The 25,878-nt window shown below is 43.8% G+C and overlaps 2 protein-coding genes across 2 annotated transcripts; one reads left to right on the top strand and one right to left on the bottom strand.

Moving 5' to 3' along the window:
- Nucleotides 1–640: 640 nt before the first annotated feature.
- Nucleotides 641–5,036, bottom strand: exd1 (exonuclease 3'-5' domain containing 1). Its single transcript, XM_030391824.1, has 12 exons — nt 4,947–5,036; nt 4,679–4,816; nt 4,528–4,596; nt 4,399–4,426; nt 4,239–4,315; nt 4,052–4,134; nt 3,835–3,921; nt 3,611–3,715; nt 3,439–3,519; nt 3,161–3,304; nt 2,895–3,083; nt 641–1,889 (listed from the first exon to the last, which is right to left on the bottom strand). The coding sequence occupies exons 2-12, from the start codon at nt 4,806–4,808 to the stop codon at nt 1,164–1,166; spliced, it is 1,719 nt and encodes a 572-aa protein (XP_030247684.1). The 5' UTR covers nt 4,809–4,816; nt 4,947–5,036; the 3' UTR covers nt 641–1,163.
- A 3,185-nt stretch (nt 5,037–8,221) lies between these two features.
- Nucleotides 8,222–24,713, top strand: LOC115566084 (RAS guanyl-releasing protein 1). Its single transcript, XM_030391823.1, has 17 exons — nt 8,222–8,815; nt 9,433–9,608; nt 14,633–14,738; nt 16,438–16,500; nt 16,594–16,725; nt 17,651–17,804; nt 17,992–18,165; nt 18,988–19,104; nt 19,198–19,473; nt 19,885–19,965; nt 20,647–20,751; nt 20,935–21,044; nt 21,490–21,634; nt 21,737–21,773; nt 22,203–22,334; nt 23,038–23,357; nt 23,450–24,713. Exons 1-17 carry the CDS (start codon nt 8,679–8,681, stop codon nt 23,582–23,584), a joined length of 2,400 nt encoding a protein of 799 aa, XP_030247683.1. The 5' UTR covers nt 8,222–8,678; the 3' UTR covers nt 23,585–24,713.
- Nucleotides 24,714–25,878: the final 1,165 nt, after the last annotated feature.

Genomic DNA, 25,878 nt, shown 5'->3' with positions numbered 1-25,878 from the left:
AGGGTTAAAGGAGGCATATGGGTAGGATCCACCCTGCTTGTGTTTAGCAGAAGCCGAGGAGGAGCTGGTTGCTAAGAGAGATGCGAGGCTTTGTGCCGGGCTGCCTCCCAGTTAATTAAAATCCTACTTTATCTGTTTCATGCTTTCAATTAGAAAGCTCTGGAAAGGGCCCAAGCCTCTGCATGTAGATAACCATAGCAATAAGATGTGATTAATACAGGGGGGGGCCCATTTTTCACTGCTGGCTGCAGAAATGCCCCGCTGTTCTGTGCATGCCTTGTTTTGATCCCTCGCATCGATCTCTGATGAGCCATCCAGGGAAAAAAGTGTCTCACTGCTACGTCTGCATGGCACCTCGAGCAGCAAATGGGTAAGATTCTGGATTTATAGAACGAGGCAGGTGCTGGCCACGTGTCATCACGTAGGTCGACTGAAGCTGCAGAGTCAGTTTCACTGTTCAGCCCGTGCCAAGTCTGATAGAGTTAGGTTTTTTTTGGTCATCAGTAATCAAAGGAAGTGTCAGCAAGCAATGTTTTTTTGCGCAATTAACAGCAGATTCATCATTGTCCTTCTCTGCTTTTCACAATCAATTAGCTGCAACACAGAAGCCAAGCTGTACCGGCAATCAATCAAGTTTAGCTCTGCACTATTATGGTTTAATGGGCACGAGGAGCTGTTTTTGGCTATAGTTTGTCTCAGCAGCCAAGGATAATATTTCTCACTACCTCAAGACATTGTAACACAAGACTTGAACACACTGCATAATATACTGTAAATAATCAGTTATCTGCACTGCAAAAGCAAACTGTACCCTTGAATTTTTTGGATATCACAAAGATTATCTAGATTACCGTGAAGAGTGCAATCAATTACAACTCATAACAGTCATAACAAAACTGAGAAAGATCTGGAGGCAAACACTCCAGTACAAATAATGACACGCACCAGATTTTTCTCAAAAACAACAGAAATGTATATAACTATAATGGCATGCAACAGTCAACAAAATGTTTCTCTTCTTTTTTTCCATTGACATACAACAACTGGTGTCAAACAAACCCTTATACAAAACAGTGCACTTACCGCCATCTACTGGACACACTTCGAAACAATGGAACAGCAAATGTGTGTAAGATGTGACCTCACATTGCTTTGTATGTTTTTTAATATCTGAAAGAAATGAATGACTGGCTGAGTGAAGATGAAGAAGGGGGCTGGGGTGTAAAAATGTCTTTTTTCAACCCTGAAGTATCCTTTGGCAGGTTGTTAGAAGCACTTTGTCCAGGCTGGGGCGTCACGTCTTGGGTAAGAGTCTGGTTGGGGCATGAAGGAGTCACCCCCATCCTACCAGGAGTTTCTATGTCCCTAGTGGACTCTCCGGGTTTGTGAGCTTGTGATATCTGGAGTAGGAAGGCTCTTCCCATGGCAGGTAAGGCCGGGACGGATGACTGCTCTTTCCCGAAGGACCTTCCTCTGCCCATCATCGGTACCTCTGTGCGGCCTCTGCCTACACTTAGAGACAGGGGACCGTTCACAGGCATTTCTTTTCTGAGGTCTGGAGTGTCACATGGGACAGGAGCCTGAGCTGCCGGCTCAGGGGAGGCACGGACATCCACAGACGAAACACTGGCTGCTCTCAGAGGGCCCTTGGGTGAGCTGTGAGGGTCCGCTTGTGTTGAGGAAGGTGATGCTGCAGGATCACAGGACTCTTTTGCCCGTGTCTGGTGTTGCTCCTGTTCTGCAGGTGAGGTCTCGGGTGGAGTTCGGGGTTTGAATCTAGCCAGCAGACCCTGCTCTGTGACGGGGTAGTGGTTGGTCGCCCACTCCTGCCGATCGCGGTGCATTTGCTCCAGCTGCTTGAGCTCTCTGGGCATCTCCAACATATCCTCCTGGAGAACAGGCAGACTCTTTAATGCTTATCTGTACGCTTCTAAACTACTGCATATTATACAACAGACAGTTTTGGTTCAGCTAAGGCACCACATAACAGCTGAATTCATTATTCAGGCAAGAACCAAAAATAAACAATTAATATAGTTTAAGTATAGGTTTACATCTTTTTTCAAGTCATTCCTAAACATTAGTCATCAGAATTAGTATACCTTTATTATCCCACAAACGGGGACATTTCTTTGTTACAGCAGCAAAAGGACAGCAGTACTTTAAAAAACAGTAACAATAGAGAGAAATAAACAAAATGATTAAAAAAGGTTATGAAATAAGAATAAACTCCTTTATACATATGAACATATTTAGTGTACAAAAATTACCAGATAACAGTGTGGCAGTGAATTTACAAATAATAATAGATATGGGTATTTTTAAAAATTGTATGCAGATGTATGCTACTGGGAGCAGTGCTGATTGTAAAGTCTGAGGACAGCAGGAAGGAAGGACCTGCTCCATAAGTACACTAAAGTAGTTTTTGGTCTCTGCTATTTGACCTTCTGGTTTTGCGCAGAATTTCATAATTGTGAACACAATTTCAATGTTAGAAATGGGGTTAGGGTTAGAAAATGCAGTTCACATCCACTCAGAAAATTTGAAAGCTGACCATGGAGGTGTTTGAGCTGATCAACTGTATTTTAGTGCAACATTTTACAGCACAACTTTATACTTAAAAAATAAGAAGACTTTCTCAGCAAGTTCAGCTAATCTTCACAATAAAGTTTTACACAGAATGAGGACTGTAGAGGAACAGAAGGGACAAGCAAAACTTTAATAACTAATATCTCACCAAAGACAAATTGTGCAGGATTTTACAATCTAAGGCTGATGACTACAACCCCTGAAAATGTGTGTATTAGTGTCAGTATGACAAGATTTTTCCTTTGGGGCAAAGAGGAGTTAAAAAAATAAATAAATACAAAAACAATCATTTGTGAATTACTCACCATGCTAATATGCTGTAAGTCATCAGGTTTGTAGTGGCTGGTACTGATGTATGAATCCACCAGGGTCATGTAGTCTATCATGAGAGCATCCAGCAGCACCAGTCTGAGGGGCTGAAGGTGGATCACTGACAGAGCCATCACTTTAAGCAGGGGGACCGGACAGGGCCGCTGCTGCCACATCTCCCGTTCCTCGTATAGAAACACACACCAGGGTTTATACTATATACTGTAAATGTAACCATCTCAGGTGAGAGTATGCGCTGTACCTTGGTGAACTGTGACTTCATCTGAAGGGATAAGAGCTGGGAGGAGGGCACCTTCAGATGGAGACTCACCACCTCCTGCAGAGTGCTGACTCTGTCGGGAAGGAAACCTCCCGTCTCTGAGTAGAAGCACATGACATCTGCTACCTTCACACTCACACACACACACACACACACACACACACACACACACAGAAAAGAAGAAAATAAGTGAGCTCAGCTAGACATACAGGAGCGAAACATTAAAGACTCAACGGCCACCGTACAAACTCTACATGTACCTGAGTGTCAAAGACGTTGGTCAGCTTGACTCCAAACTGCGCAATCAGACTTCCAGCCATGGCTCTGCAGTCATGAATGACCTGTACCAAATGTACAATCAACACTGATGTTATGGTAATAACCATCACGATGACAGACACCAGTATTTGCTGGTCTGTTTACGCCGCTCACCTTCAGTATGAGCTTGTTTTCCAGGATCATGGAAAGACCATTCTTGAAGGCCTTGGCTCCAAGTAACAGGATATCAAACAGGTACACCTTGTTTTTGGTGGCAATCTAGACACATGACAATCCGTTTCAGTTATTCTCTTATCCTTTCATGCTTGCCATATAGGAAAAGAAGGAAGACACAAGCAAAAAGGCAGATGGAAGAGAAGGAATGCAGAGCTCCTCACCTGCAGCCAACACAGCCTCCCAAGCTTATAGGCCTCGACTCCATCTGCTCCCACACCGATCACACGCTGCTTCTTGATGTGCATCACCTGCAGGATGGGAGCACGGGATATTATGATCAGCTTTTAAGTCAACAGGTCACCTCCATTGCATACCGAGCAGGTAAAACTGCAAGTTTGTGATCTACACAACAGAAAAAGAACTCAAAAATCAACATACAGCGGTTCCAAACTTCTCGTGAAACTCATCAATGACCACAAAGTTTATGAACTCCTCCTCTTCCTCCTGCTCCTCATCATCATCTGTGTGAAAGGAACCTCTCAATGCTCAAGAAACACATATGGAAGAAATGCATTTGAAGTATGACAAAAAGAGAAAATGTGTCCCTCTTCTTTATTACACTTACCCAAAGCGATGCTCTTCCTGTAGGGCTGGAACCTCTCCACTTTCAAGTGTTCTTCAGCTGCAGGGTCATGAATACTTCTGCAGCACATTGGATGTTACAGTTTATGGCCAGGCCAGAGATGCTAATGGTGTCATAATATGTTCCTTGGTTGGTTACCTACCTACTGTCGGCTTCATTGGTTAATTCCACTGTATTATGCACAATTAAAAAGAAAAAAAAGAAGAAAAAAAAAGTTTAACACAAAAAAGTATTCACCACATTCAACTTTGTCAGTGTCAGTCACACTCACCATTCACAATCTCTCGCCCAAAGAACAATTTGGAGCCCGGGATTTTGCAACCATTACTGCAGCTAACAACTGAAAACAACACACAAAAGTTGACCAGGGCAGTCCACAGTTCAGTTACTACACCGTCTAAAAGATTAAAAGTTTTTCTAACCGTCCACCAGAACCAAGGATTTGTTGGGGTTGATGCGCTGCACGACGCCGAGATAAGATGAAGTCTTGAGGGTCAACTTGATGCGTTTCCCCTTGAACACGTTCAACAACTGGACGTCTTCCGCCGCCATCTCGCGTTCTGTGGAAGTTGTTACAAGCTATCAAAACAAGAAAAGTGAAGCTGCTGGATTATAGGTATCAGGCTGTGACTAGCTTTAGCGGTAACCAGCTCGGCATACAGTCTGTCATTCGAGGTACTGTCAACCTACAGTAGCTAGCTGCTAGCTGCTAGCTGCGGCCGCCGTGCCATGTGGCGCAAATCAACGCTGCGTTCACAACCTCCTCGTTAATTTCGGCTTCGACGCCCTCCCTGGCGAACACTATCACAATTAGCAACAACAAAAAAAGTATGCTAACATGAATTTTGAAGACAACACGAACTATCAAAAGAGAACGTACTGCATATTATTGTAGATGTTCTGCTTCACAATCATAACATTTGCGTAATGTGATTGCATGGCAGCTACTATGTGAATATCTTGACATTGGTGCCGACCTTCAAATTGTTAGGTTAGGTAGCAAGACAAGTACAAAGTGAAGTTTAAAGTCTGCTTGTTACGTTGCTGTGTTACAGTCAGAAGTTACTGCTGAGATCTGCTCCAAGTCCTTTTTTTGTTACCTGATTAATATGGAGACTGCTGGTGAAGATCAACATGAGCAGACAGAGCTCCTGCAGTAAGTACTTTAAAGGGCCCCTGTGTAGTTTATGAGAGGAAATTAAAACTCAGAATCTTAATATTTTACCATATCCATGAGATTATAACACAAACTTGGAAATATTTATTGTATCCATAACTGAGTGAACAAGCTGTTCTCAGAGGAAAATATAGTCCCAAGAACACTGTTTTGAATCTATAATGGTGGCAGGGTACGCCACATATAAACAAAGCAAAGCAGTATGAAATTGTGTTGTCCTTTTAAAGTCACTTTTATTTCTTCACTTCTCTCAGTCATGAAAACAAAGAGTTTTTTTATTTCGTTTTTTTTGGGCATATTTCTCTTCTTATTAAAATTTCTTCCCCAAAAATAGATGCACCAGTAGTACTCAAATAATCTATTTCCTCTTGTAGGCTACTCAGCATGCTACTGAAACTAATATTTAGTAATTGCAAAATGCCAGCGCTCCCTGTTGGTTAGTAGATAACTCAGAATATCCAGCAGGGGGTGGTCACGGTCCAAGTCTTGAGCCTAATTGCTGTTAGTCTCAGGTCTCTCAGTCTTTTGGCTTCAAGTGTGTCTCTTAAAAATGTGACAATTTTGAGGTGATGTATAAAAGCTGCAATTCCTTTTTTTATCCATGTTACATCATGTGTGTACGTGACCGTTTTAAAGTTGCCTGGGAAGGGTGTGTCAGTGCGCGGCGTTGAGAGACGCACTTTGGCCGTAAAATTTGAATACACTTTAATTAGACCTTGATCATTTATCAAGAAATCCTTCACTGCCCTTTTTACTTACACCCTAAAGACATAAATCAGCATGCGACCTGGTGGCAGCAGTGACTGGCTGACTACTAATGGGCCATTCTGCATATTTTGCATCCGACCACAGCACTGAAGACTGAAATGGTACCTGATCATCTTTAAATGGTCTGAATCCAAATGGCAAACACGTCAGACATTTTTACAGTACGAAATGCAAATAAAGGTCATTGGTGATGTTTACAATGCAATCATGAAACTGTTCTCTCTTTTAAACATTTGCCCTTGTTCCCCTTTTTCTCAGAGATTTGAGGAAATTAACTTTGCACCATCTCATTCAGAGTGCATAATCATAAGCGGATGTGGAATTATGATCCTCCCAAATGTTTCATATAGCGTCCAAAACAGTGCTGCAGCGAGAAGAGTTTACCTGTAAGTTAAGTCAATTCTCTCCTTTAGTCGCAGTACATTTCTCATTTGTGAAATCTGACTTTCAAATTCTCCTTATCAGTGTGTGTTTGTTTTTGGACTGCAGTCGGGTGGAGACACCCTAAATGGCATTTTATGCTAGTTCATAAAAACCTCCTTCCTTGACATAGAAATATGTTTTTTTTGTGAATGTATTGTTATTTACGCTGTGGATTTCTTCCAGCAGTGGTGGGCTTTGTGTCATGAATGGAACCCAATCAGATCTAGATGTGCCTTCAGCCCACATGGGGGCAGGCTTAAAGGCATCGCCGACTGGACTGATTAACAGCAGCGGTACAGTCAAGCTATCTTATCAGAAGTAACCAGCTGCTAATACACAGGTTCTCATGACTTCACCCTGTCTGTGGAACACATTAACTCAAACTACTAACTCAGACTATTGTTCATCTGTGGACAGGGAGGCACCTAACCAAAGGGAGGACGCTCCGGGAGTGTCCAGGATCAGTCTCAGAAACTGTGAGCACCTTTTATCATTTGTCCTGTTGTATGAATTGCTCCTCCTGAGTTTGTACTAGGTTAAAGTTAAGTGAAAAACTACATTCCTCTTTGCTTAAATTTGATGTTTTACCATCAAAGAAAAGCTGTTATCAATTTAATTTTCAGTTCTATTACTTGAAAGACCTTTCACATTATCAGGGCATACTACATGTGAAGTAAGAAGGAGTGTTGTTGATTCTTTGAGGGAGGGTAACACACCACGTGTTAAACCATTAAATAAAAAAGAAAATATCCATCATTGCACTTTATTTTATGGCCCTTGGCTGTCACTTCTTTAGCAACCAAGTGTTAAAGGATAAGTTCACCCCAAAACGTTCAGTTATTGTGTACTCGCCTTCGTGGTGATGGCGAGTCAGGTGAAGTTGTGTAGCCTGCAAAACATTTCTAAAGCAGCGTTGCGGCACTCTCTTAAACAACTGAAGTAGATAGGGACTTGATTTAAGTCTCTGGGAGCCCCAAGATCCAATGGATGTTATTTACACCCTTTTAAAAGCTGAAATATTCACTCTAGCTGCTAAGCTAAAAGTGTACATTATTGTATTATTGCATTATTACATTTTAAAATACATTTTGGACCTCTAGGCTTCTGGTGACTTTGCTTTACGCCAGACAATATGTAGCTGTATGGAGACATTTTTCTTTTTTATCTTTTAACACAAGTCCCCGACCAGAAATGTTTGGTGGACTACGAAACTTCACCCGACTTTCCATTGGCGTGATCGTGAACAGATAACGACTGACTTTCCATTATTTTAGGTGAACTTGCCCTTTATCTAAAACTATTGTTAGCCACAGGCACAATGTCCACATGAATCCCTAATCACCCGGATGCGTGTGATAAGACTCGGTTCACTTCTCGAAGCAGTTGAAAGACTTCAGGAAACATCCTCTCTGGGACCACCTACAGCACGCTAAAATTACTTTATCCTCCATATGAGCCATAATGGAATCTGCTGCCGTTGTTATCTTCAGAGGAAGGTCCACCCTTTTCCTGTGCAGCAGACTGAACAAACAAAAAGCTTTGGTAAACTACAAAAGGGATGAACATCCAACAGTTTTCTACATGTATCCATGTCTGGGACCCACAGGAGACCTGGAGCCTGCTGGTTTTTTTTTTTAAATTTGAATACACTGATGAATATATAAATATGAGTGTGTTTGTGAAAAATTAATGCAGAAATCAACCTATAATCAGATTAGTCATCTTTAGAGCAGTTTCATATGAGTGAGATGACAGTGAGCGTGTATTAACTGCCTCTCAACGTGTTGCCTTCAGGGACCAGACTAATTATCTGATTAAAGTTGCCAAACATTGGACCTGTGGGAACTCGACTTTTTTGACGCAAGACGTGAAGGCTGCCGAAGCGAAAGCACGCACGGAGGGAGCCCACTCCGTGTGTGAGTGACAAGCCCGGCACCGCGGCCGCCCACTCGCAGACGAGCTGGGGGTGACTCTTAATTGTGTAACGTTCATTGACGAGTCAGCACAATGCTGCCGAGACCGCGGAGGCGCACTTAGCCGAGCAGAGCGATGAAATGCTCCCATCGAGGAGAACACAGATGGACAGCCTCGTTCAGCCGCTCGTCGCCCAGTACCTCGCCATGGGATGTCAATCACGAGAAAATATCCACAGCGAAAGTGTAGCGCCGGACGAAAAGGGAAAGGACGATGCGTAAGTCAGATAATCTTTTTCTTGGTTTTTATTTCAAAAAGAGGAGCGTCAGGTGCGGTTTTGGCGGAAATGTGCGCACTTATTCAACAGTTGATTATTTCAGTTATCTGGATTGCGGTGTGACTGCTGCTCAGCGGTGAATCAGATCTTAAATTGTGCCTTCAGGATGCGTAAAAGTGAATCCATGCTCCCAAACTAGTTTTTGCGCACAAACGCGCAATAGGTAAAAAAAAAAAAAAAAAAATGTTCTTTAAAATAAATTCCTTCTTGTTTACCGGTCACTCAACAGTTTTAAAAGTGGATGTCCGCAATCAACCGGTATTTCCCTTAGTCAAAGGAAGGAAATGAGAACAATGAATAGCAGAATCTCGGGGGGGTTTCTGAAGTTCAAACAATGGCTCCAGTATTTGCGGCAATAACACAGCTTGTTTCATGCGTAATAATCTGCGGCGGTGTCATAAGATTATGGTTTGTACGTCCACATACTCTACATCCCCAAATGCAAATAGAGAGAGAAAGAGAGAGAGAGAGAGAAGAAAAAAGACACATTTTCAGTCAACCGAGGCCCTCTTCCCCCTTACTCCTCAATTAATGTGTTTGGTGTTTTTTTCCTCAAGGAGGGCGACTCCAGGATGCAGCTCCAGGTCTAGAGTTTCTCCTCCGGGCCGTCCTCACAGGTTCCACAAACCCAGCCCGGCCCAGACCACCCAGGGCAAATCCACCATGCCCCTGGGACACCTCACCAAGGGGGCGAGCTGGGAGGAGCTCATCCAGGCCTGCCTGCAGTCCTTCGGTAAGTCTACGTCTGACCTGCCCCTGGCACCGGTGTTCAGTTTGACATGGTGGAACAGTAACCCTTGAAGTATGCAGCAGGTGTTTCTGGGCCGTGCTTGTGTAACACTGATCATCTTTTGTTTTGAGTTTGACTCACGCTTTTCTGCAGTGCTTGTCTCTGTTATTGAGAAAACAAAAAGATGACAAGCCCTGAAGGCAGGAAAAAAAAAATCCATCTTAGTTTATGAGATCACAGATTGTGGCTGGTTCCCAGAAGTCTCTGTTGCCCTGGCATTTTGCGCAAATCTCAAAACAAGTTTAGGCAGGCCTCTAAACAGAGGGAAAGGGATTTTCCTGACAGTGACATCTTGTTTATTTTGGGAGTTTGTTTTAAGGGAGACGTCACTCCTATCGATGCTCTCGAGTCTGCTTGTTTTTCCTTCATTTTTCTGTTTTACGGGGTGTGAAAATGTTTAAAATTGAACACGATGATTGCTTTTATCATGATTCCTTACATATCTGTACGTGTAGGCTTTGCTGTATTTTGTGGATTCGTGCATAATTATTTTACTTACTGCTGGAGGGTTTTTTTCTATATGAAAAAAGTGAACAGCAGTGATTGAGTAGGCTGCAGTTGGATCAATCAAGCAAAGATCATTGGCTTCATCAAGTTGTCTGGAGTGCTCTCAGAGTTATGGTGATTGCGTCTCTGAAGAGACGAGCTTTCAAATTGCCGTTGCCTGGTTACACAAATGGAGCAAGAGCAATGGAGAGGTGTTACAATGGGCTGCACATGAAATGACATCCCGTAACTACATTTATCTGTGGAGAGGAAGATCCGGGCAGTAATGACAGCCCGCTGCTCATTTTATATTCACGAAGGGAACAATTAATCGGGAGCAGAGTAAAGGAAGCCCGTAGCACAGTGTCAAACACAGAGCTCCGCAAACGTTTTGATTGAAAAAGTTGTTCACTGTCACTATGCAAAATGTGAGATCCATACGCTCGTGCTCAAGATGGTATCTGGCTTGGTATCTGACGGTGTGTTATGAATGGGGGTTTTCCTTCAGCAGCCTCTCCCGATAAAATGGTTGCACAGCCCTGTTCCTCCCGGCTCACATCACAGGCGAACCCCTGAGGTCGGCGAGTCCTGCCACCTTTTTCAAATGTGAGAGTGCACGTAGGAGCTATTTGAAGGATTACCTGATGGCAGCTTCAAGCCTGGCTGCGCCGAAAGGTCAGCTCCCCTAACAGTGGTCCTCAGATGCTGACCAGCCTTTGAAATGCAGAGCACTGTGAGGTGTGGATCAATAGCTGTTGACATCATCACCGTCTCTGGACCACACTGTACTGTTACTGTGCCGCACGCTCTGAACAGCGTTGGCCTAATTCATACATATTGTGTTTTTGTTGTTGTTTAAACTTGGTTGTAATTGCTATTGTGTATATGTATATATATACATGTAAATTTAAAGATATCCATTCTGAAATAAGTGTGTCATTGATCAATATTCTTACAGCGAGAACTAGTGTTATGTTGGTCTGATTGAAGGCCCTCGTGGTCTAGAGCAGTTGTTTGTTTGTTAATGATATACAAGTGGCTGTAATAGTTTATTTATCATGTTATTGAATGGTCATTGATTGTATTCATAATACTTTAATGTGCAGTGGCAGAAAAATGGACATTTCAACCATAGACCCATTTCCTTTAGCTATTTTTTTCAACCATTAATTAATCACGTGAAGCTAATTATTTAAGCTTTTCCTTTTAGCAGTTTCAACTACGTAATTCATTACTTTTAGCCAACTATGTCAACTGTACCTATAAGGTGTTCTAATCATAGTATCCATTAGTTTAAGCTAGGTATTATAGCTGTTCATTTTAGCTGTATGAAACCATATTATCCATTACTGAAGGCTAACTATTTCAAATGTCCCTTTAAGCTATTTTAACTCGTTTTACATTACTAACTATTTCAGCTGTTGTGAAGTGACTTTTACCTGAGTTATGTATCCATTACTTTTAGCCAACTGTTTAAAAAGTTGATATATATTGGCCTAACTATTTGGTTCGCTACTTTAAGCTAACTAGCTCAACTGTTTAACAAATACTTTTAGCTAATTATTTTAACAGTTTATCAGTTAAGGACACTTTTAGCACATTTCGTTTTTTTCATTATCCATTATTTTTAGCTAGGTATTTTAACTTTATTCCTTTATTCTTAAACTTTGGACAGCAATTGGTTCATTATTTTAGGCTAATTATCCATTTTTTCTGAACTTTTCCAACTGTTTACATATGTTAAATTTAGCTAACTGTCACCTTTAGTCATGCGATGTCTAAGTGTGATAGCTGATTCAATATGTGGATGTATGTTTTTCATTTAAATCCGACACAGACACCCCACAGTCTGTCCATGTACCCCCCTGGAGAGGCAGCCTACTCCCTGGGGTTCAAATACCCTTAATTGGGAATCTTTGCTCTAATGTAGCCTATAAAATTCAGACCGAGTCCATAAAGTTTATTGAGAGCACAGAGAGATAAACATCACTCTGCCGCTGACTCGCATTCCTCTGAAACACAGAGACCGTCTAATCTGATGTGCTCTGTCAAAACAAGGAAAAACGACATGCAGGTTTTGAGCCGCTGATGAGCGTCCAAGATAACCTTAAAAAGTTGGTCAGGCGCTGTGTGCGCTCGCCGGCGTTCGGCAACTGTATGGTTTGGTACGTTCCAGTGTAGCAGGCGGCAGCTTTCCTAATTTTCCAGTGAAGAACAGACGGTGTGGAGAGGATTTCCTCTTGCAATTAACCCTGCACGGGGAGGGTTAGTGGTTGGAAAGTTGTGAAAAAAAGGATGGAGCAATTGTTTACCTGACGGAGAGTCATGACTTCCTGTTGTGAATTTGTCTGACTTTGGCTGATTCACACCTGATTGTTAACAGAGCGTGAACTCAAACACAAGTGTGTATTAATATTTTCATGAAAACGGGTTCATGGCTGAGTTCCCACACTTTCCAGGTCAAGAAGGAGAAGTGGTTGTTGCTTTGTTTGAATGTGTCCTAACTGCATCAGACCGTTGCCGGTTAACCGGCCGTGTGATTTTAAAGACGAGACGTTGTTTCACTTGTCTCTTTTTACTCTCTTATTGACTTGATGAGGTCACTGACATTCGCTGGGTTTAGCTGGTGGCGGCGGCTGTGTGTTACAAACAGAAACACACCCCATGCAGGATGTGAGGGCTGGATTAGTCAGCTGCGGCTGGAGTGGTGAGTTGCTTACAGATAACAAAGATTAGAAAACATGTTGCCATGGCGGCCGAGGTATTTCCAAGGTGATTCGGTTTGAAAGCGTGTCCATAGACGCCTGATGTCCTTGATGGTGTCAAAATAGTGGTGAGGCTTAAAGGGAAACAATGCTCGGTTTGAGGATTCACAAATGTGTGTCTTCACATCTCCAGCACAGTCTGTTCCTTCTTTACAGATTGTCAGGGGGGGAATAAAATCTAAAATTGTCCTGCAGTATACATAAATAATATTTTTCAAAGATGCAATTAAAAGCCCTTTCCATCTGTATGTCAGCCACTAATTCACCGCGCGTCGCAGCGGCTTCAAGTTTCCACGGAAGATAAGTGTTGTGTTCGCTTCGCCTAAGTGGGCAGGAAAATGTGTTTTCTACAATTATAGGTCAGATCTGGCATTGTGACGTTGCGCCATCTTTTTGTACACACGAGGTCACGTTTTTTTTTTTCTTTCTAAAAAGTGGGAGAAGTTTCTCACCCCGTGGGTCTCGAGATGTTGTCAGCGGCGTAGCGTCAGACGACCAACATAAGGGAAGGTGGTCGGGGCACAAAGAGAGGAAGTGAGATATACACACAGGGAAAAAGGAAGCGAGGAGTTAGTGAGACAAACAAGCCGCAGTGGTTCTCACAATCGGCGGAAAAGGCAGATCTTCACAGCCGTGGGTCTGCGGATTGTATGATGAAATGTTACAGCGTGTGCATCGGTTGGTGTTTTACCTGGCTAACCTAACCCGCTGATGTCCTTGATGGAAATAATGTATCTGTGTTATGGTTTTTCACAGGTTACACTTGAGGGTTTTCAGCATTCTTCCTCGCATAACTGTAATATATTTCTTTACTCGTCCTCAATCCAGTGCGTAACTTCAGAAAATATAGTCCACTTTGTTATCAGGGGAATGAAATATAATAACCGAAGAGTCTGCATCATTGGAAGTTTTGTCCATCCATCATTGCAGTTAGCCCCCAACAGAGTAAAGGATAAGGCACCAAATTTCCAGAACGAATTGAATGCTGCTGCTAACAAATACCAGCCAAAGCCTGATGCAGCTTATTCCAATGAGATCGATTGTTGTCCAAAAAAACACCTCAGGGAGCCACAACACACTGGGTGACACATTTTTTCACTGTGACGACGGAACCGTAATTTCTTTTGGTAGAAGGATATTAAGCTGCTGCCGAAATGCGTCCCAAACAAGTATTCTGTTCTTACTGCTTTTGCTAAATAGTGTAGTTCTGTTTCAGGAAATGATTTACCATTTTACCGCATAAAGAACCACGGACAGCCAGGGACAGAATATGGAAGTTAGCGTTTACAGACACATTGTTGATTTGAGTTTTTTTCATATTAATTCTTGACAGTAAGAGAAAAAATAGAGATTGTCTGACGGATATATCAGTTGGCTGATTTTATCAGATAATGGCCTATCGCATATATATTGGTATGCAAAACTATAACTTTTTAGAGATTATAAAGCAAGAAAAGGTTATTGGTGATCATTAATATTTTTTACATTTCTTGTACGTTTACTGTTTTAGTGCACTAGCTTTGTTTTAGATCATAAAGTTTATTGTCATTAGTTGTGTTGTTTTTTATTCTGGGGAGTTTTCCTTACTGGAATCAAGGGTCTCAAGAGGCAATGTGACCAGGATTTTTTTGGCTTTATCAATAAGATTTAATAACAAGACCAGATCATTTGAGGCTAAAGTGTGTGCACGTTTTTTGTTTTTTTTTTGTCTTGCAGACTCGGCTGGCTGCGTATGTGGGAGCAGCCACCTGTTGAACATCAGCCTGACCATGCACCGTCTCCTCATCTCCTCCAGCGACCTGCTCGACAAACTCAGCGCTCTATATCCTTCAGCAGTGCGACGTGAAGCAATAACTGCCACCACACCACAGACAGATGATTCAAACAGCGAGCTGGTCAGTTTTGAGCACCGGCTGTGAAACAAACAAAAAAATACATATCACAGCGAGCATTTTAGGTGATTGTGTCGTATGCCCTTATCTTAAATGGAGAAGATGTTTCGACTAGGATTAAGACAAATAGACTTGGTGGGATGGATTTTCGTGCAGTGATCGGCTCAGATCGCTGTGAGCTGTGTGCTGCTTTCCTGTGGTTGTCAACAGCAACAGGCAATCAAGCTTGCACTTGGCTTACAATGCAGCCTGTAGCTGTCAGTGCAAAATGTGATAGGCAAGTGGCACTTCGTGTTTACTCCTGCTGTCAGTCGCTTCAGACCTTTTACATCTCTGTCTGCGTGTAAATGTCCTTCACTGTGGGGCCCTGTATCCCTCCATAACAGGGAGTCTATTACCAGTGCATTTTCGTTCCCATTCAAACACGTTTGATTCCATCTCTTCCATGTTTTCGCCACTTCGCACCTAGAAAAAAGCGTTTGTTGTGTCGTTGACGTCGTTGCGGTGTCTTGTGACCTGAGTGGGGGGGGGCCTTTAATCTAGGCCTCCATTCAGGAAGCTGCGGTGGCGTCACACTGCCTCTCAGAGGAGCCCACTGGCCCAGGCGAGCAGCCTTGGGGGGGTTTCAGGTGTTAATTACCTTTGCCTCTTTCAGACACAAGTCCCCTTCAACTATATATAAACGCAGACCCTCTCTCTGCTTAAAGAGGCCCCCGAATCACGCGAACCCACGTCAGAGCGCTCGACGCCGAATGCGCCTCCCCCCCCCCTGCTATTTTTAACCCTCTCGTTCTGAGCCGAAGACCCAAAAGGATACATCAAATGAATTCACTGTGTGGGTTAGGATCAGGGAAGAGACACAGGGGCCATTAACAGCCTTCATCACAGCCTGGCCTTGGGATTGCGTGGGCAGTGCGTCTGCTCCCGTGACGCAATTAGCCTTTTTATGTGCATCACTTCACGCTGATTTCTGCCAGTCGAGAGCTATAGTGTCAGTCTGTTTACAGGAGCTACTTTGTATGATAACGGGACACTTTTGTGTGTGCCGTATATGAATCGATGGGGGGCCACGCTTTTGTGGTCAGCGCGTGCAAGACGGAGGACAGAGACAGCGAGACATCGATTGCAACATCCTACCAGTAAACAATGCACATGAAACAGCAGTCACGCCATGGTATATGAGGCACCGATCGTGTGTTGTTTCTTTGTCCATTCTGTTATTCACCTACTTCTGTATGCCAGAATGATTCAGCGGTGCTCATCAGAGTTTCGCTTCGTGCAGTCGCCTCCTCCCACATCGCCAAATGCCACTTCTGTTCGCCTTTTTTGTTTAGTTGTTGTAGTTTTTTTTTCTTTCTTTTTTATGAAAGACTTTCGCTTGTGCAAAAGTAACAGCGCAGGAAATTCGACCATATGTTCCTTATTTACTCAAAACACTCCTCTGTCCCGAGGAATAATCGAGGACCAGCAGATTTACTGACAAGCTGTTTTCACCTACACAAAGTTGTGAGTAGGCCTGAAACGCTGCTGATTCCCGAAATGAATCCCAAGAATTAACTTTCAGATAGAACTACACATTACTCAGGTTGATAACCACAGTCAGTCTTGCTCCTTAACCCAAGCCCTTACATTTAAAGTAGCTCTGGACAACGAGCAGCCGGCAGAGTGCCAGAGGATATGCTTCTTCATCAGGTCAGTTTAACCTCCTGACACATTTTAAGAGCCTCACTTTAATCGTATCCTCTGTGTCAGTCACGTGGTGTCTTCCTGACCCCCCCCCCCCAGGCACTGGATCCAGGAATTCTGGGTGATGTTCCGGTTGAACCACAGCTTGTCAGACAGCCTGGAAGAGTTTCGCGAGCTGATCAGAGAGCAGGGACAGGAGCATCTTTGCTCGCTCCTAGAGACCAAGTGGATGTAAGTGTTAATCTCTGACCAGCTGGCAACTGACATTAGGCCCACACGACTCTCGGTTGTTTGTTCAGTCATGGAAAATACTGAAATCAGTCACGAGCGAGAATACAGACTTTGAACTGCGTCTTCGAAGTTAGATGAAAGATTGCACACAGTTCGACATCGAGTGTCTTCTTGTCCCAGCGTGTCATTTAACCTACGTAGGGTTGCAACTGAAGATGACTTTCAGTAGAATTCAGCAAATTAATATGCTTTCAAATTCATCTTTGCGGCTCTACCCTTGACTACTTGGTATTAAAAAGATCTGTCGGTCTATAAATCTTCCCGTTGTTTTTTTTTTTTACTGAAATAATTGATCGATCGGTTTGTAAAATGGCAGGAAATGGCGATCACAGTTTCTCAGAGCCCAAGCCGCCATCTTTGGATTTCATGTTGTACCTGAACAACAGCCCTAACCCAAAAGATATGCAATTTTGCTACCATTGAGAACTATTTTAAAACAGAAAATATTGTCATTTCAGAAGCTGGTACCACTGAATCGTTTTAAATTTTGGTCAAAAATTAGTTTTAGGGGTGCTCCCCAGTAGCTCAGCTGGTAGAGAGTGTAGCACATGTACAGAGGCTGGGTCCTCACAGCAGCACGTTCGAGACTGACCTGAGACCCTTTGCTGCATATCATCCCCTCGGTTTCATCCCATTTCCCGTCACCCAAAAAGTCCCAAAAAACCCATTACGGACCTTGTTATATAATTGCAAAATTGATATGTCATTGACCATACTGGTGCCTTTTGAAAGTTTCTGCATCTCAACTAAAATTTGAGTTGATAAGCAATGCCTAACCACATCAACACGTGTCTGCTCATGCCGTCATTTAACCATTGCTGATTGTAGATGTGGTTTTTGTGCTGTGTTCCGTGATGTGTTGTAGAAATGAGCGGGACTGGTCGTGGAAGGCCAGCCAGAAAATCAAAGCTAACAGCAGCAAAAAGAGGAAGGTCTCTCTCCTTTTTGATCATCTGGAGCCCATCGAGCTGGCTGACCATCTCACGTACCTGGAATTCAAGTCCTTCTGCAGAATATCAGTGAGTAAACATGCTTAAAGACTGCATGGCTAATAGATAATAAGACACTTCTTCACTGAAGGCGTGTTTATTCGACGTGCATCTCTGTGAACTAAAAGAAACCATCAGGCTGTTTCCTCCCCACGGGAAATGCCTCGCAGTTTCCGTGCAGCACTTCATGCTCGTCTCTCTCTGCCCTTTGTGCCAGTTTGTAGACTACCAGAATTACATTCGCAAGTGCTGCATGAAGGACATCCCTGTGATGGAGCGTTCCATCGCCCTGTGCAATGGTATCTCCCAGTGGGTTCAGCTGATGGTGCTGAGCCGGCCGACCGCACAGCTGAGAGCGGAGGTTTTCACCAAGTTTATCCACGTGGCACAGGTAGTACTTCAGTCAGCCCCTCGCTGTTACACTTTCTGTTCCTGGTTTAGCAACAAAGAAAAAAAATTGAGCTATCTTTGACACATTTCCTCTCTGCTCGCATCTCTGTGCTGCTGTTCACACACCTTATCTAACTAATGACAGTCTTTTGTCCACACTGTAGATGCCACATAATTAGCAGTTGCGTAACGCATATTCACAGAGAGCAGGTAATGATTCTTGAGAGTTCTGCTTTAGGCTTTTAGCACATCCAAAGATTTCACCAATAGAAAAATATTAACTGAATGCACACTAATGGAGCCATCAAGTGGAACACACTTAAACACTGAGGGGATTAGGGAAGTGGAAAAGAGAGAAACGACTCGTGAGCGTAGTTACAGATCGGAACTAGCTTGTTCAAACCACTCCAATGTCAAGCTGCATGCAGCCTGCTGAGAAGTGACACGCTGGCTTCGGGGAGCCGTTAGTCAGACTTGTACTCTGGAGGACCTCTTGCACTGCAACACTAATGCACCAGTCTGCTGCTGCTCACTGCTGTCAACCTTAAAACCCACGGGTGTGGAAACGAATTTCACACCATAATGCTCCAGTGACAGCACGAATTAGAGAGCTCAAAAGAGAGGGAAAAGCACTTCCAAAAAAGAGTGAGATATCAGAGCGCAGTAAGAAAAAGCCAACAATATAAGTGGCTTATGTAACGGCAGTGTTGCGGATTATATAACCAGGGCTACCTGGAACAAGTTTAATTGTGCGTGTTTATACGTGTGTGCGCAGATGTACTGATACGTGTACATTTCTTTTCGTGTGTGTGTCCCCCAACAGTGTCTACACCTTATGCACAATTACAACACACTAATGGCGGTGGTCGGAGGGCTGTGTCACAGCTCGATCTCCAGACTGAAGGACACCACCTCGCATGTACCCAGTGAGGTCACCAAGGTGAACGACTCCTACCGCAGTGAGATCCGGCCGATAACAGAGCCGAAACATCCTCACGTTAATCATTACAAACAAATTCCATTTCCTCCTCAGGTACTGAACGAGATGACAGACCTGCTGTCCTCCTGCAGAAACTATGACAACTACAGACAAGCGTACAACAGGTGTACAGGTTTTAAAATCCCTATCCTGGGCGTCCACCTCAAAGACCTGATTTCGGTCAATGAAGCCATGTCGGACTATGTGGAGGACAACAAGGTGAACGTCCAGAAGCTCCAAGCCCTCTACAACCACATTAATGAGCTGATCCAGCTCCAGCAGATCCCCCCCAAGCTGGACGCCAACAAGGACCTGGTCCACCTGCTGACGGTAGCGCACCCCTCTGTGCAGCTTTGCATTTCTCGTTAAATCGCCATGTATCTTCGCGTGATTCACTAGATTGTATTGAACGCCGGCACAGATGCAAATGAGCGCGTTACAGCATGTGGATTGTCCGCACTCCTGTGTGGGCGCGATGAGAGTCTATGATCTATGAGTGTGTGGGTGACGAACCGAGTGTGAATGAGAGTGAGTTCAGATAGCTGTATTGTTGTGTTATCTGTGTAATCGTACTTGAACGGCAAAATGCCCATGAAGAGAAAAACGAGTTACCCTGTGATCTAATTTTGCCCCTCGTCAAAACATGTTTCAAGGAGAAAACATCTAGATATTCGGAGAGCTCTTCTCGCTTTCTGTTTTACCCCCCCTGTATGCTAACATGTGTTCTCTCCTGCCCCGCAGCTGTCCTTGGACCTTTACTACACCGAGGATGAGATCTATGAACTGTCTTACACCAGGGAACCCAAGAACTGTAAAGCACCTGTGAGTCATAGAAGCAGAGATTCTTTAAGTTCTCACTTTGAGGGAATACTTTGACATTTATTTGGAAATATGCTCATTCACTTTCTTGCCAAATTAGTGGAAAAGATTGATAGCGCTCTCACGTTTTTATACCAAATTTGAAGCTACAGCCAGTGGCCAGGTAGCTTAGTTTAAAGACCGGCGACACGCTGAAACAACTAGCCTGTTGACTTGCAATGGGTAAAAGTATAGAAGATTCAGACGGCTCTCATGAAGCTACATCTGCAGCCATTTAGCTTAGCATAAAGGCTAGAAACAGGGGGAAAGCAGCTCGCTTAATAGAAAGCTACAGCCAGTTGTCGGTTAGCCTTGCCTAGGGAAACGACTGGGAACAAGGGGGCAACGCTGTCAAAATCACACCCTAGCTACAACTACAGACATGAGCGTTTCTAGTTGCATCAACCCTCTTGTTTAACTCTCTGCAAGAAAGAGAATAAGTCTACTTCCCAAAATGTGTTTCAGGTCCTAAGTGTTCCTCAGCTCTGAGTTTATGTGATGCCTGGCAATTTTACAGTGTTGCTTCTGCTTCTGTAGAGCAGGTTATGAATAAATGTAGTTGTTAGCACTGCTCAGATAATATCTTACATGTGTCTCTGCCTGCACAGGCTTGTTTTTTTTAATGACTAATTAATTTTCTATCAGCCAGCCACCCCCTCTAGACCTCCAGTGGTTGTGGACTGGGCATCAGGAGTGGCTCCTAAACCGGACCCCCGAACCATCAGCAAACATGTGCAGAGAATGGTGGATGTGAGTGCTTCCTTTTTTTTCCAAGTGTAGCCTCTGCATGTCTATGCAGCGCTGCTGTTATATAAGCACAGTCATTTATTTGAACTGTTCTTCTGGATGCTGCCATTTTGACAGGCTGCTCTCGCAGCTATTGTTCACTAATATCCGAGCAACAATGGTGTTTGCCTCTTGTCTCTCTCACAGTCCGTGTTTAAGAACTACGATCACGACGAGAACGGCTTCATTTCTCAAGGGGAATTTGAGAAAATTGCTGCTAGCTTTCCATTCTCCTTCTGTGTCATGGACAAAGAGAAGTGAGTGTTTCATGGGTCACGCACTCAGCTCATTCGCGACTACAGGGGAGAGAAAAGAAAGGGTGGTATTTGTAGTGACGAGTGTAGCAACAGGAAGCATAAAATAGCTGCAGACCTAACACTAACCCCCACCACAACATTATCACTCCTTTATTTCTCATGCATGCAGAGTGGTACATGATGCTCACAAACCAAAGACAGCCTTGTCACTTCTCATTCATAGACCTGTATGAAAACCACCATCACTGATGTCACAGTTTCTGCATGAGAGAATGGCGTTTAACCCATGGGGCGGATGGGTTGTTTGATGTCAGACATTAGCCAACATTATAATACCAAGCTAAGATCTGAAAATGTGATCTGTCAAAGTGTTAACTTCCTGTATATCCTGTGTGATATAAGCTCCTCTGTTAAATGACACTGTATATGTGTTATGGTTGTGCAGAGAGGGCCTCGTCAGCCGAGAGGAGATCACAGCCTATTTCATGAGGGCAAGTGTCATCTGCTCCAAACTGGGTCTTGGCTTTGTCCACAACTTCCAGGAGACCACTTACATGAAACCCACCTTCTGTGACAACTGCTCAGGATTTGTAAGTCGCTGCGCAAGTTGAGCGGGCGTTAATGTTATTTTTGAGTTTTTTTGCCTTTGACATTCGGTGATGTTTTTTTTCCCCTCATTTTCTATATCACAGCTGTGGGGTGTCATCAAGCAAGGCTACAGATGCAAAGGTAATTATGGCACTTCATCATGTGCGTGTCTATCGTTGGCCAAATGTCAGCCAGTAAGTAACGTGTTAAAATGAAGAGATACACGCAGCCTCTTGTGGGGAGCAGGTGAAGCGGAGCTATGTTGAGAAGGTGTACTGTGGTTTTTCTGTGTTGCACACTGCTAGCTGAAACCTTGCAGCACATGAAAAAAAAAAAAAATAACAAAAAAAAAAAAACAGTCTGCAGCCAGAACCACAGTTTTTCCCCCTCCCCCGTCCCTCAAAAGGCCTGAGAGCTGTTTGTTTCCTTGACAGTAAGCATGCAAAGCTCAGAGAACCGCGTTTGCAGAACAGATAGCGTTCAAAGAGAAGTCGGTAGAAAGTCAGCTTGCCGATGTGAGACTGGAGTTCCTGTTCCTGACATGTTGTGCATATCTTCTGGCTCACGCAGACTGCGGTATGAACTGCCACAAGCTGTGCAGGGACCAGGTGGCGTTCGAGTGCAAGAAGAACACCAGGCTGACCAGTGCCATCGACAGTCCGACGCCGAGCTTCACGTCTGTCACCACGGGCACTTCAGAGGGTGGGCTTGATCACGAGCGATGAACACACACACAGTTTTATTCCTCACACAGTCACAACAAATAGAACCCTCTTACACAAGTTCCCACAAACCCACACTCTCACCTAAGTTATGCAGACAACAACACTAATGTGACATCAGTTAACAGTAAGTCTCTGTGTTACGTGCCATCTGGTGGCAGAGACTCTCTCAGACGCGAGTTCATCAGGCAAGCCGTGAGGTTTCCTGTAATCACTGCAGCCTGCCACACTGCACAGAAAACAAGAAAAGACAGAATGTACATGATTTTCACTGCAGTTTGCTGCAGCTTAAAAAAAAACAGCGCACAGGGTCTACAGTCAAGGTTATTTCCCTGTTTCACTTACAGTAATACTGAAGCTGCCCTCCTACTACGAGAAAGAAACTATATTCAGAACAGAAGAACTTTCGATTTTACTTAATATGGACTGACTCAGTGAGACACATCTTAAAACCACAGCGGCTATATTAACACAGCCCCTCTGCGGATGACTCTCTGTGACGTACTATGTGTTATCTGAATCTGTTTCATTGCATACTGAATTGAGTCATTTTGTTTTGTGGTTGTCGATTACTTAGATGAAGCGATCAAAGTCCAACGTGAAAGGTCAAGTTCATGAACACTTGCAGTCCGTTTCCCATTTGTCTCTTTTGAAATAAATCCTAATGATGCTGCACTCTCCAGGTTCAGAGGAATTCCCTTTTCCCTACCAGTCGGATGACAGCAAAGACTGGAGCCCAGACTCTCCGGTCACCTCCCACTCGAGGCCTCAGAGGGTCCACAGCGGCACCCAGACGGAGGGACCCCAGCTTTGCTCTGCATCGCCTGAGCCCAGCCGCGCTCAGCCGTCTCTGCTGATCCCAGTTACGCCCACCCTCACCTCGTGCCCCAGCCCCGTACCCCAGAGAAAACAGCGACACTGTGCCAAGTGGGAAAACAGAGCGTCCATTGCCCTTAAAGAACCAGAAGAGGACAGCAAACCCCCTTATGAATCTCTGGAATCAGTGAGTATCAGGCTTTCACTCCTAACAGACCCACAGCACTTTAATGTGCCGCAGTTAGTTTACATCACACATATCTTCTGTATCTTTCCCAGGACAACCAGAAGCTGCAGAAAGCCAATGAGACACTACGTAGGAAGCTGAAGGAGGCGGAGCGGGAGGTGGAAATACTAAAGACACTGCTGAAGAGGCACGCTCTCCACCCTGTGGAGGAGGACTCCTCCTCCTAGACACACACGCACACACCGGATCTCATCCAGGGAGACTTGTGCTGCCCCCCTATGGCAGCGTGAGTAAACCTGGATCAAAAGTGCAAGTGTTACCAGGCAAATTGGCATCACGTAGTATAAGTACAGTGCGCATAGCTGTTTTACTGCTGTTGGTGCATGGTCAATTAAAAAAAAAAAAAAAGCTGATCAGTATACCATCACTAAAGAAGTAAAAGACATTTTTGAGATTTGCTTTCAAAAGAAGCTCCAGTAGATTTTCATAGAAAATACAGTACAAAAGGCTGTGGTGTTATATTTAAAGACGTGTTGAGTGAGCAGACGGTGCCTTTTTTTACTGTGTTGTACTGCTGAAAGAAGAATGAAAGTCATCACAATGAGCATTACTCACTTTATTTAGTGAATAGCTGAAGCTGGAGTGGAGAACCCTGTGTGAAAGGTATGTAAGCACGGGAAAATACTGACCGACGGATTGAGGAAAACATTGCGGGATGTGTTTGATCAGTTCTTGATCAATAACGAGACTAGATAATTTATGTTAAACATAAGAACCTAAATCAGAGGCTGCAGTCAAAAAAAAGAGTATATATGATAGGTGAATATGACAGGTGCATTATTATTATTATTATTACTATTATTATGATTCTCAATGACGAGGGCGCACAGGTCACAGCAGCGCAAGGAGAACTGGAGGCCTCAAATGTACAGAACTGTTGTTGCTCCACATCATCGTCCCTGTTAATATCACCGCACAAGATGTTTTCAGTGCTCCTGTTTCTATTTATTGTCTCAAACACTACACACTTCATAAAGAGTGATTTCACATATTTTTTGTACAGTATGCTGGTACTTTCAGTGGATTATTTATGCTCGTGAGCGTTTGGCATCATATCGTTAACTTTTCTTAATTCATATTGTGCGGCCGCATCGCTTTATTACCGTGTGGTCAACTTGTAGCCATATTGTACTGTGAACGGGGGGGGGGGAGTCGAGACACATGTGTTTGTAATGTGTGTGATGTAAATACAGAGGTATACACAGTGCCATCGTAATTAAGTCGAGGTGTGTCCTTTTTTCCCTCTCAGTATTGTTCTCTTATTGTTATAATAAATACTGTAAACTCCATATGAAATCACTGCCTGTGTTACTCAGTTTGACCACTGGGGGTCGCTGAAGCCTCATAATATTCCTCAAGCCTCCTTGGTAACGATTATTGACGTCCAGTTCTCTGGGACTCGTGCTATAAATGCTGCACCCTAATTAGCTATCTGTGCGTTTGAGTCAGACTTTCTCTGTCAAGTTATTAAAAGAGCAAACAAGACATCAAAACCTGATAATTATCTCCGGTTGGTTGTGGTTAATTTGATTAATGAACAAGACAAATGCGTGAAAGTTAAAAGATGAGACAAAAAAAAAAACTACAGACTTTTATAAGAAAAAGCGAAGATAGAGCTGCAGTTGAGAGATCAATCTAAGCAGCTTGCCGTCATCTGTATCCATAAAATGTTGGAGTGATGGATTTGTGTCACACAAACCTTTAAAGACGGTCGGTGTCACCCCGTTGTCAGGAGACTGTGCCAATCTAGTCTGTCCCTTGGGCTTAGCCGCCGGTAATGAGCCCAGCTCCACAGTAAATGTTGGCCTGTAGATAATGAGAGGGCGACTGTCTGCCGTTGGAGAGGCAGAAATTCAAACCAAGTGCCTCATCCCCGAGCTTTTCTTTAGACAACTCTGCCAACAGCAGGTGATTTTACGCCGCTACATCCTCACTGCTGTGATGCTGTATGTACAGTCCTATAGCGGGGAGTCCATCGTCAGATAAAGGAAGCCGTTTGACCCCTAATCATATTGTGCTTCTTTGTCTCTCTCAGGTATAATGACTTGTTGCCTTGCATTGACTTGCCGGTGAGCACAAGACCCTGTTACAAAGGACGGTCTCTGAGGCATAGCAGCAGCTCCCAAGCCCAGCCTCGGTGACAGCTAATTTACTTCTATTTGAATGTGACACCCAGCTGCAAGGGAGTAACACCCCACGTCTACCAGGCTCCATTCACACTAACGCTGAATAATTTCCAATATCATGGCTGGCTGAGAGAAAGTGACAGAGAGAACATGTGTTAAACTCGGGGGGGTTGGTACGCTGCCCTGGCGAAGGCTGCTGTTTTCCATCAAGGCCGTAATGCGAACTTGAGAGGAGAGATGTGTGCACCCTGACATGCAAAAGTGGTCATCATAAAGATAAATACATCAGTCTAACATCCATTTACAAGCCCAACAGAGAATGTAAACATAGTTAA

This window comes from Sparus aurata, chromosome 16 (genome assembly GCF_900880675.1).
Source record: "Sparus aurata chromosome 16, fSpaAur1.1, whole genome shotgun sequence".
Classification (NCBI taxonomy): domain Eukaryota; kingdom Metazoa; phylum Chordata; class Actinopteri; order Spariformes; family Sparidae; genus Sparus; species Sparus aurata.
This window is presented reverse-complemented; position numbering and strand designations above follow the sequence as displayed.

Bases quoted from the DNA above. Each gene is read 5' to 3' on its own strand.
- exd1 (XM_030391824.1), bottom strand. From the start codon at position 4,808: ATGGCGGCGGAAGACGTCCAGTTGTTGAACGTGTTCAAGGGGAAACGC. The intron at 4,427-4,527 runs GTGAGTGTGACT...TGCATAATACAG, and splicing joins TGGGCGAGAGATTGTGAATG to TGGAATTAACCAATGAAGCC. The intron at 3,084-3,160 runs GTACAGCGCATA...TTTCTATACGAG, and splicing joins TGAAGTCACAGTTCACCAAG to GAACGGGAGATGTGGCAGCA.
- LOC115566084 (XM_030391823.1), top strand. From the start codon at position 8,679: ATGCTCCCATCGAGGAGAACACAGATGGACAGCCTCGTTCAGCCGCTC. The intron at 19,474-19,884 runs GTAGCGCACCCC...CCTGCCCCGCAG, and splicing joins ACCTGGTCCACCTGCTGACG to CTGTCCTTGGACCTTTACTA. The intron at 21,045-21,489 runs GTGAGTGTTTCA...ATGGTTGTGCAG, and splicing joins TGTGTCATGGACAAAGAGAA to AGAGGGCCTCGTCAGCCGAG.